The sequence below is a fragment of the Leuciscus leuciscus genome, assembly GCF_965113295.1.
Source record: "Leuciscus leuciscus genome assembly, chromosome: 25".
Taxonomy (NCBI): Eukaryota; Metazoa; Chordata; class Actinopteri; order Cypriniformes; family Leuciscidae; genus Leuciscus; species Leuciscus leuciscus.
Genome location: NC_138724.1, coordinates 27,724,764 through 27,736,766, shown reverse-complemented (window position 1 = coordinate 27,736,766; position 12,003 = coordinate 27,724,764). Strand labels below are relative to the sequence as shown.

Sequence of the window (12,003 nt, the reverse complement as noted above, 5' to 3'; positions counted from 1 at the left end):
AATTACATTATATCGAGATTTTCTCTTTTTTTATCAAAAAGACACGTATTGTATTTCTTAACTTAAAGGTAATTTGTAATATAACTTCAGTTTCGCATTTATTCATTCATTTGTTTGTTTGTTTGTTTGTTTTAAGTGCAACCATGTCACTATGTTAAGTTTGAACAATTGTTGTGTTGTAATTTTTTCAATGGGATATAAAAATAAAAATAATTTATTGTAGAATTATTCATATTATTGGGGAAGTTCTATAAACAATAAAAAATAGTCATACAAATGCATTATTTTTCATTTTGTGTAAAGAATAGTCTCCCTTTACACATTAAATCCTGTGATTCTATTGGGTGTTTTAAATCTAGGTTGAAGACCCTTCTCTTGTTCTTGCCTATGTGGTTTATTTAGTGCTTTGTTGTGTTTTATGGTGTGTTTGTCTATATGTTTATTAAGGTAGGGTCTGTAAAGCACTTTGGTCAACTCGTGTTGCTGTTAAACGTGCTTTAGAAATAAAATGATTGATTGATTGATCGATTTTAATTATACTGGACGACATTTTTTTTATATATATGAATATATAATTATAGTAAAAGAAAAATGTATTATATATTTAACCTCCTTATTTCGTTACCTTAACTTAACCCTTAGCTATTCATAGAAATAGCCTAGATTACATTTTAAAATAAAATGTACACACAGAATGATTATATTTATTTACATCTAAAGGCTCGTGATTGGTTGGCGAGCCGTGACGTCACCTACGTGACAGTTAACGTCGCAGAGATGGCGGAAGTGAAAGGTCAGTTTAATCTCACTTCACATTTCATTGTTTATTTTACAAAGCGTTCGGTGTCAAGCAGCGGGTTCAAACAGGACTGGTTGTTATCGTTGGTTTGTGTGTCGTTTGGGTGGATTAGTTATTTGTGCGGTTGTTCGGATTTGAGTGTGTAAGCGTTTCTCATCGATGTGATTCACGTCCATTCATCCCATTCATTCATCCATATGACATCAGATACTTGTGTTTGAAACGCGTATTTTATACCAGTGTCTCTGTGTCCGCAGTGTTTCCTCTGTGCTGTGTGGTGCAGAACTACGCCTGGGGTAAAGTGGGCCAGGACAGTGAGGTGGCCCGGCTCGTGCTCGGTGGAGACCCTCAGGCTCTCATCGAGGAGAGCAAACCCTACGCAGAGGTACAGTGTGGATCAGACCCGGAAAAAACAAAACAAATCTCAAATTACTGTGGATAAAAATATAGATTAGCTAAATATAAAATGCTTTCAAACTGATAGAAATGTCATGGAAAAAAATAAAGAGAATTTTATGTTTATATCTTCCTCATGGATAACTTTTTGTTATTGCCTGTGTTGTAATGAAAAATAAAAACTCGCTTTTGAGAAAGCCGAAGAGAGCCACATAGACCTTCAAATTGTGTAATAATTATTATTATTGATTTTATAATTATACACCCCTGCATTAATAATAATAATTAGGGATGCACCAATATGAACATTAACCCTTACTAACCCTAACCCTAACCCAAGACAATATATTGGCTGATAAATCTAAATCCAAATTTTTATATAACTTTTGAGAGCCTGATTAGAAAAACAAAAGTCTCACCATTAAAAGCAATGACCCAAACACACAATTATAATGTTCTCATTATAATGTTATGTAGCTTATATGACAGATTGCACTGCACATGTTGCACTGAACTGTACTTTCCTTTTTTTTTTTAAGTGATTCCAATCATATTTCAAGCAATTCAAAACCATCATGTTGATCAGTGCGCATCTGAAGTGTCTCAGCTGAAGGAAATAATACATTATTTGTTAGCTTTTATATATTTTAGCCAAATTTTCTTATCGGGCCGATAACGATAACATTACAAATGAACATATATCGGCCGATGCCGATATATATATCGTGCATCCCTAATAATAATACAAATAATAAAAACACATCAACCGAAAGATGCAGAGACTTTCAAACTGTGTCAATATCCCTATTCAGACTATAACTGTTTCTCATGGGGTCGTGAGGTATTTTCAACATTTACTAGTCGGTGTTTTTCTCCCAACACCTGCGTAGAAATCCACGGCCTGCTGTTTATTGACAAGGTCATACAGTGATTTGATTGCCGTCCGAATCCACATCTCAATAAGAGATCAATTAAAAATGCACTGTTTAAATCCTTTTTGACCACTGCCGAGTGCCGTACGATAACTGTTCCACTTCGGATGCATTTTAAAGATCTAGCCTAGCTTTATTACTGAAATCCTGGAAGAACTTTTATTGTAAACATTTGAAATAGGCCGCTTTAATGTAAATAAGAGTCTGTATTTATTTATTTCCACCAATTTCCACATTCTGATATGAAATACAAGACAGAGAACCACAGTTTTATTGTGCGGCTGTCGTACACACATTGTGTGTCAGACTTTAACAAGCGCAAGTGTCTCTGAAAATAGCAGCTCACTTAAAGGTCAGCTTGACATTCACTTTATCTGACAGTCTATTAATAAACCCACAGCATGTGTTCATATCGTCACACAGTCTATTGTTCTATAAATAACCATCTTAAAGGACCATTCATTTTGACATTCGCAACGCAAAAATGTTTGGTTTCATTACTTCTGCAGAAGTTACGCACTTCACCCGCTTATCTAAACATATATGTATATATATATGCATCTCATTATACAGATCATCTTTAAGAACAGATAATAATAAGATACAAAATGAATCTCTAATCATTACATCTTTGTTTTCTGCTCTTTCAAGCTTTGGATGGGTGCTCATCCCAAAGGCGACGCTCTCATCAAAGACAACAGGATATCCCAGAGGACACTGGGACAGTGGATTGCAGATTTCCCAGGTTGTCTGGGGTCAAAGGTCAAGGACACTTTCCACGGGCAGCTCCCTTTCCTTTTCAAAGTGCTGTCCGTCAACACGGCTCTGTCCATCCAGGCGCATCCCAACAGGGTGAGATTGGAGACCGTTTCCCTCATAGAAATGTGCTCGGGTACGAACAGAACAATTCGCTGATTTAAGGTGCGTTCACGCTAGCAGTTTAGTTGGGAACGGGGAACGGTGCGCATGAGAAATCGCTAATGTGAACGCTGTCATGCGGAGCCGGGTGCGCACTGGGGTCCCGAACCCGAGACTGCACTCGAACCATCCCGCGGTTCACGTGAATGTGAAAGCAACACGGACTCGGGTGCGCATGCGTTTTAGCTGATTATGATGTTTTAGTTAAAGGGATACTTCACCGATTAGCATTAAGCTTTATATCAGTAGAAACCCGGTAGTATTTTGGAATGACCGTGCTTCCCTCCCTCATGTCCCCCTGAGACGAGAGATTTCTGTATTGTGTGTCTGGACAAAAACCTCTGATGACGCAAAAATCATGATTTAGCTCATCAGAGGCTTTTTTGTCCAGAGGCGAGAGACTACAGCCAATAGGAGGAGCTCGTTCCGCATGTGTCCAAACCGCTCATAGGGGGATCTCACGATAAAACGCCATCTTTTCAGTTTCGAGTCGACTAGTAGCCTAGCTGTATCATTTCTCCCGACACTGCCCTCTGTAACCGGGGGGCGTGGCTTGGGAGTGGCCTCGTAGGGCAGCGAAGCAAGTGCATTCTGGGAGTTGTAGTCTTTCATCCACATGAGCCAAAAATACATTTTCTGGCTTTTCTCAGTCTAGAAGGCACCAACTTCTAAAATAATTTCACATTTCTACTACACAAATTACCCAATTTAAATACACATTCATCTTTCCAGTGGTGAAATATCCCTTTAAATAAAACACATGTAAGGGATGATAGTGTTGATGATTTACCTTGGGTTCGAGCGAGAGTGAGCCTGAAGTGTATTCATGCATAGCGTGTGGAATCAGGGCCACAAATGAATGGAAATCCACTGTCTCCTCAAAAGAGTCCGTTTGCAAGCAGCAGAAAGCCACTTTATGCGACACACACACACACACACAGTAAACCTGTGTTGTTCACTCAGCTGCGCATAATAGAACCAAATTAATAAAAAACACAATATTTTGACCCGCTTTCTGTTTTCTATCATGTGCCGTGCACGTTCGTGATGACGTAAGATGCTCGCAAACACACCAGGGTTCGATAGAATCAAGTTGAGTGTGAAACCAGACCGACGCTGCGGGGGGGGGGCGCCGGGAACAAACGCGTTCGGGCTCGGACCAAACGAGCAAACGAGCCCAGTGTGAAAGCACCCTTCATTTGTCCTTGTCTCTTGACAGGAGTTGGCTGCCAGACTCCATGCACAGTTTCCTGAACATTACCCAGACAACAACCACAAACCGGAGATGGCCATCGCACTCACTCGCTTCGAAGGGCTCTGCGGCTTTCGGCCAATGGAGGAGATCTTGGGCTTCCTCAAAGGTGAGTGTTTAATAAACTATACGAGATAATGCTGCTTTTCTGTTGGAGATGATAAAATATGTGACAGTATAACTCAAAATTACACCCCATTTACATTGTTATTATTATATTTTTCTCGTTGAATATCCCGACACCTGGAAATATGTCATATTGCAGAAGTTTAATGTGTTGCACACAGAGGACTTTTATGTGAATTGCAGCCTTTTTAACTTAAATCATCTAAAGCTTTTAAAATTATGGAAGTGTTTGTTTAATCACCATTGATACTGAATCATTGTTAACTTCTGTATATTATACATGATTTTGTTTCGTACTTCACTGTACTCATACGAATAATTTTTTGGAAATTGTACTAGAATTATTTTTTTTTACTAAGCAAGTTCATTAAGTTTAGAGAACAAAAATTATTAATAAAAAATTAATTATGAAATCTATCAATCTATAAATCTAATCAAATATATCAAATATTACTTTTTTAAAAATAATAGAAACATTTAAATATATATATATATATAAATAAATATATATAAATGTTTCTATTATTTAAAAATAATATTTTTTATATTTAAATATTTATATTATTTATTTATTTTTTATATTTTAATATATATATATATATATATATATATATATATATAATATAAATATTTAAATATAAAATATATTTAAATATATTTGTGTATATATATATATTTATATAAATATATATTTGTTTAAGAATATCAATACCATATCAGTAGCATACGTAAGTCGCTTTGGATAAAAGCATCTGCTAAATGATTAAATGTAAATGTTAAATGTAAATATTAGTTCAAAAACCATGCAAAAAATTATCTTTGAACATTTTTGATTGACCTTTCGCAGTAGAAGTGTCTTGGCTGCTCATATGAATACTGATTTACTAAAGAAGGTCTGTGCTTCTGATCTGAGACCAGCTGGTGTGTGTTTTTCAGATGTCCCAGAGTTCCGTGCGCTGATCGGGACTGAAGCCGCCGAGGAGCTCCAGAGCGCTGTGGGAGACTCGGACCGGACGTCTCTCGCTCTGAAGAAATGCTTCACCAGAATGATGAACTGTGAGAAGAAGCTGTTTGTGGATCAGCTCAACATGTTGGTCAAGCGGATCTCAGAGGAAGGTGAGAGGAAACCAGCACATTATCAAACATGCTATTCAAGACCTGTGCTGATCCTGTGCATTTTAGAATTGAGTTTAAAATTCTGCTTTTTGTTTTTAAATCCTTAAATAATCTACTCTATCTACACAATCCCACACATAATCTTAGATCTGGGGCCGGTTTCACAAAGCTATATCTATAGTGTTAGACTAGTCTAAAATGTGCTCATAGACTAGGCTAATGCAAGTTAGACTGTTTCACAAAAATAAAGACTGACTTAATTTAGACCAAAAACATTAGACACCTTAACCCCAGGCTAACTTAGGTCTAAGACTCTGTTACCTTGGCAACCAGCAGTAACAATCAGTTGCATTACAAACAGCCAAAAGAAAAGGGAAAATGGCTCATAATTTAAACATTTCTTCTTTTTAATACATTCTCCGCTAAATTTCCCAAGTAAAATGTCCTTGTAACTGTTATACTCCTCCAACAAACACATATTTTCCGCTGGGGTAAACTGCACTGAGCGGCTGAATGCACTTACTCGATCCGCCATGTTTTTTGTTTTGAAAAGTGTCTTATTTTACCCAGAATGCATTGCAGTGTAGTCCTACTTAAGATAGTCAGAGTCTTAAGTGCTTTGTGCAACGGTCTGATTTAGATATCTATCTGAAGTCTGACTATCTACTATATCTAAGCCATAGTCAAAGTCTGTCTTTGTGAAACCGGCCCCTGGTGATAAGAGACTTCTCTCTTTCCCCAGATCAGGATTAATGCATAGAGGAGATCGAGCCTTCGCTATTGCCGGCCCTTCCGGCTTATATCAGATCGGCACATGCTTTAACTGTTTTTAAATCGTCTCTTAACCTCCTGAGACCCAGAAAAAAAAAACATTTTAAATGTAGTTTTTTTTTTGTCATCACATTGTTTACAGCATAAGAAACAAATAGTAAAAAAAAACATTTTTGAAAAAATATATTTTATTCATATGTTATGCTATGTCCTCTATAGTGACACCAGGACTCAGTTGTTTAAAAAATAAAATGAGATGAAATTATATGTATAGGCAAAAACAATGGGATTTTTTTTTTTTTTTCAATCACCAATAAATTTTGGGGTTTCAGGATTTATTTTAACTAAAATTTGTATAAGGATGATTCTCAACTATGTTATGAAAGATATATCGGAATGAATTGATACACCATTTTAATTTATGCAATATGTGGGTAAAATGGCCATAAATGAATATTCCCATTCAATGCAATGCATCTATACACTGTATCTAATGCGCACATTAATGTGTTCTTGGAGCAACATTTAATGAAAAAAGAAGTGTAATAATTGGAGTAATAAATAGCAACATTTTAATAATATTATCTAATATTTCATAGGAATATTGATGCATAACTTATTTCCATATTCACTTGTTGTGTCTCACAAAATGCCTGATAAACATGATGTAAGTCCTGATGTCTCTACAGTGGACATGAAATCAATGCCCTGTTCTGTAACAAAAAGTCATTTTTTGATTTGAAACCCCATAACATTTTCCTGAGATGTTGCTTTATGAAATACAATTTGAAAAGTAGTCCGATTTATGTAAGGTGCCACTAAAACATAATGTCCACTACAGTGGACAAAAGTCTATTCCTGGGTCCCAGGAGGATAAAACCTTCTTTTTTCTTTTTTTTTCTTGGCTTTCAGTTCACTGTGAGCTTCTGTCATGAATGTGTGTTTCTTCGTTTTTTGTGTTGTTCAGCACTTCGGTCAGCTGTGCTTGCTGTCTTTAAATGTGCTATATAAATCAAACAATCTTGAATGTGTTATTTTGTCCCAGAGGCTGCAGGCAAAGACACCTCCAGGAGTAACGGAGAGCTGCTGCTCCGACTGCATTCCCAGTATCCCGGGGACATCGGATGCTTTTCCATTTACTTCCTGAACCGGATGGTGCTGCGGCCGGGGGAAGCCATGTTTCTGGGAGCAAACGAGCCTCATGCCTATCTGTCTGGAGGTCAGATGTCACCACATTACTCATTAAACATGTTTCTTGGACAAAGTCTGAAAAAACTCAATATTTAAACATTTTAAATGGTAGTATTGTAGTTTCTGCTTAATATTCTTTGAGCAGGTTGTGGAGTTGTAATTATTATTTAAAAGTTATAATTTTTGTGAAACATATTCATTTAATGTTCATTAATATTCGTTTATTCCATGCATTCATTTAGTTGTACTTTTTGTGAAATAAATTCAATAATATACACTTAATATTAATTTAATGTTCATTCATATTCATTTATTCAATGTAGGTTTTGCTGTTGTACTTTTTGTGAAATATATTAATTAATATTCACTTAATAATCCATAATATTAATTTGTTCCATATAGGTTGTGTAGTCGTACTTTTTGTGAAATATATTTATTAATATATTTGTGTGTGTGTGTGTGTGTGTGTGTGTGTGTGTGTGTGTGTGTGTGTGTGTGTGTGTGAAATATATTATTTAATATTAATTTAATAATCCTATAATATGAATTTAATTTTCAGTTATTCCATGTAGGTTGTGTCATACTTTTTTGTGAAATATATACATTATTCACTTAATATTTATTAATTTGCATAATATTCAGTCATGTGAATTGGATGTTTAATGGTCCTCTGAATCCTGCAGACTGTGTGGAGTGTATGGCGTGCTCTGATAACACCGTACGTGCCGGATTGACTCCCAAATACATAGACGTGGACACACTGTGTGAGATGTTGAATTACAGCCCGGCTCCAGCCAGTGCCAAAATCTTCCCCTGCGTGCGAGACAACAGCGACCCCTGCGTCTACCTCTACGACCCTCCTGTGCCAGACTTCAGCGTCATGAGAATACAGGTACGCCATTCATCACGATCCCATAGAGAGCAGTTGTCATGTATAGATATGAAACAGCCTCACTTCAACCATGCAGGATCATTATTTCTGTATTACAGTATTCTATATTATCACAGAAGTACTGGGATAAAAGTTTATAGTTGGGATATAAACATGGTAGCGGTCAAAATAGAGCAAATCACCTTTTGAAAGTAACTTGATTCTTCAAACGGAGATCAGTTACATTATTACACCAGTAGGTGGCGACAAGAGACTGCTAATAATGTAATCATCATTGAATCATTCATTCAAGAGATTCATTCAAAAATGATGATTCATCCAGTAATGAAACAAGAGATGTATTTATGAGTGAGTCATTGAATCATTCATTCAAGAGATTCATTCAAAAATGATGATTCATCCAGTAATGAAACAAGAGATGTATTTATGAGTGAGTCGTTGAATCATTCATTCAAGAGATTCATTCAAAAATGCTGATTCATCCAGTAATGAAACGAGATGTATTTATGAGTGAGTCATTGAATCATTCATTCAAGAGATTCATTCAAAAATGCTGATTCATCCAGTAATGAAACAAGAGATGTATTTATGAGTGAGTCATTGAATCATTCATTCAAGAGATTCATTCAAAAATGATGATTCATCCAGTAATGAAACAAGAGATGTATTTATGAGTGAGTCGTTGAATCATTCATTCAAGAGATTCATTCAAAAATGCTGATTCATCCAGTAATGAAACAAGAGATGTATTTATGAGTGAGTCATTGAATCATTCATTCAATATGATTTAAAAAAAAATCTAATAAATTTGATAATTTATTAAGCAATGAACATTTTGTCAGAACCTCTAGTAAATTACATGTTATATTGTTTAGTTGTCGGTTCAGAATCATGATAGAATCATTATCTCTTTTTTTTTCTTTCTTTTTTTTACAAAAGAATCATAATTTCCAATTTATCCAGAATTGTGCAGCTCTAATATTAAATTTCAAGTAATATTATACTCATAATAATGTTCCTAGTGTCTGTGATCAACATAACATTAAACATTCCACTAATGTCCCTGGTGTTGTTCTCCAGATCCCCGCCTCAGAGCATCAGTACACTGTGAGCGCGCTGGAATCTGCCGGGATCCTGTTGGTCATCGACGGAGACGCCGTCGCCACGTCTGCTGCCGCCCTCTCTGACATCACTCTGAAACGAGGCTCCGTGCTCTTCATTTCAGCCAATGAGAGCGTCTCGTTACAGGTGACATCATCGACGGGCATGACCATGTTCAGAGCCTGCTGCTTACTGTAGGACACTTCATAAACGTCCAGCGTCTGTTCTGTCCTAATAAACACCCACCGCTGAAACACTTCAAGTAGAAACCATGTTCCCATGTTTTTGTCTTCATCACGATCTTGCATGACCCCAAATTATGATCATTATGATGACATTTAAGTGTTAAAATTGCTATGCTTGACCCCCCAAAAAACATAAATAATGAATCGGTTTGAATTATGATTGAGGTTCTGCGTGCATGCTCTTTTAAAATATGTATATGAATTCCTTTTAGTCAACATGAAACGCTGTTCACAACGGTTTTAATTTAATAATGTGACACATTTACCAGGGAAACGGGATGTTCAGTCAGATTTGATTGGATGGTGAAAAGTGGGCGTTCCAGAATAAACTCAGACCAGAATGAGTTTAAACCACCAGCATTTAATTAACTATTGTAGGGTTTTAGAAAAGATGTTTTACCTTCAACAGTAACCTAAAACAATAGCTGACTGGGTGAATTTTGAGCTAAAGCTAATTTTGATGAAAGATCACGAAGACAAATCACTTTTTCTCTTTAGAATATCTTGCACTGCTGAATCATTCATAATAAGACCAGGAACACGTCTTAAAGGGGCTATATGTGCGAATTTGCATGTATTAATCGCTGTTTTATTGCCAAGGTGTGAACAGCTTGTGATGAAACTTTAAAGACGAGGCCTTCCCCAGTTCCCCGTCTTCCTAAGTTGCCTATGAAAGCCTGTCGATTGATTTTTATGCGAAGGACTCGGGACGCTTTTGCCGGGAAAAACCAAAGGATGTGATGGTCACGCGCTCCCGCGAGCCACACTTCCGTTCAATGACACATGAAGTGATTTCTTATGTTCAGGATAGCGCCAAAAGAGCCATTCTTTACATTAATGTCAATGTGTCACGCAAAGAAAGAAAAAGGGATTCATTCAAACTATAGACCTTATGCGCCAGAGAAACGAGGACGCCGCCATCTTTAGAATATTGTCTTTGAACTTACGGTTTTGCGGTCGCTCTGTATATCTCTATGGCATTGCTGTCCAGGAGTAATTAGCTTTTGAAGTGGATTTACTTAATATAAAATTAACGAAAGTTAACATGAGGATTGTATTGTTTAAAGCAGATGTCTTAACAAATGTCAGTCGACCGGGAAGATTTTAAAACGAGCCGTTCATTCATAAATACGCAAGATCGCTGTGAAAATACAGACCGGAAGACAAATGACAACGAGCGCCGCGCTGAAAAGGGGCGGGGCTACATAATGTCTCACATCTCAGATATATCTTAATCAAATATCGTAACAGTGTAATTTTAATGACCTCATCTGTCGACGTGAGGCTTGTGCTGACATACTCATATCAACATTGAATCATCACGTTATTCTCATGGACGTTACGAACATGTGCGATATGTTGCGGACTGCAGTTCACTCAACGGCCACCAGTGTCGCTAAAAACAAGGGTTTCTGAATTCCACATACAGCCTCTTTAAGAAAGTAGAAAGGCTCAGTTGTGATTTCATGTTGACACATATAAGTTAAATGCATGATCAGGGATGCATGATCACTCACTATTGGCTGCAAGATATAAACATTTAATGAAACGAATTTTGCTCCCTTTTTTTTTTTTGCATAAGGACGTATAACATAAAACCCAGATGGAGGACAATAACAAATTAACTTTTACATAAAAACCCGGTAACTTAGACTTGAGACCAATTTGAAAGTTTTTTTTAGACTTTTTAATGGTTTTACTGCTGAAGAACATCGAGTCCTTGTTGCAGACGTACTCTTCCATGAAGAACTTCCATGGTTTTATGGGTTTATTGATTAAGTACGTTCTTTGCTAAATGAGCGACAGACACAAGTTTTGGGATTTGATTACCAGTGCAACTGATTTTAATAATAACCTGCAACCCTTTTTATTCTCCCTTAATAGTTACTGTATGGCTTGATCTGTCGTTCTGTTTTATTGCTGTAGTTAGTTACTATTTGCACTAGAGAGCACAAAGGATGCTGGGAATTACCGGGACCCTGATGTTTGTTTACTGTATTTTTAGTGCCCTCTTCAGATTTGTACGTGTAAAACCAGAAGCCTGACCTCAACTCTTGTTGGCCTCTGGGATTATTTCTATATTTTTGGAGCTGTATTATTCTGAAGGGTTATGGGATCCAAAAGCATGCGTTCGACGGCTAAAGCGAGAGTCTGGATGAATGAATGTATGACACTTTTCTGAGCTGTAATGGAGCATGTGTCTGATTAGAGGAACTCTGTATGTAATTCTAATCTCTAATAAATAACGGTTCTGTAATCTTTCA

General features: G+C 36.6%; 1 protein-coding gene across 2 annotated transcripts; it reads left to right on the top strand.

The window, feature by feature from the left end:
* Positions 1-720: 720 nt before the first annotated feature.
* On the top strand, positions 721-12,003 carry LOC309490447 (mannose-6-phosphate isomerase-like). 2 transcript variants are annotated; one of them, XM_082159619.1, is made up of 8 exons: positions 721-793; positions 1,057-1,184; positions 2,779-2,979; positions 4,265-4,406; positions 5,360-5,539; positions 7,356-7,529; positions 8,185-8,393; positions 9,474-12,003. In XM_082159619.1, exons 1-8 carry the CDS (start codon positions 778-780, stop codon positions 9,690-9,692), a joined length of 1,269 nt encoding a protein of 422 aa, XP_082015745.1. In that variant the 5' UTR covers positions 721-777; the 3' UTR covers positions 9,693-12,003. The 2 variants fall into 2 exon arrangements, with proteins under 2 accessions (XP_082015745.1, XP_082015746.1); XM_082159620.1 differs by lacking the exon at positions 721-793 and adding an exon at positions 859-941.

Bases quoted from the DNA above. Each gene is read 5' to 3' on its own strand.
- LOC309490447 (XM_082159619.1), top strand. The intron at 2,980-4,264 runs GTGAGATTGGAG...GTCTCTTGACAG, and splicing joins TCCAGGCGCATCCCAACAGG to GAGTTGGCTGCCAGACTCCA. The intron at 5,540-7,355 runs GTGAGAGGAAAC...ATTTTGTCCCAG, and splicing joins CAAGCGGATCTCAGAGGAAG to AGGCTGCAGGCAAAGACACC.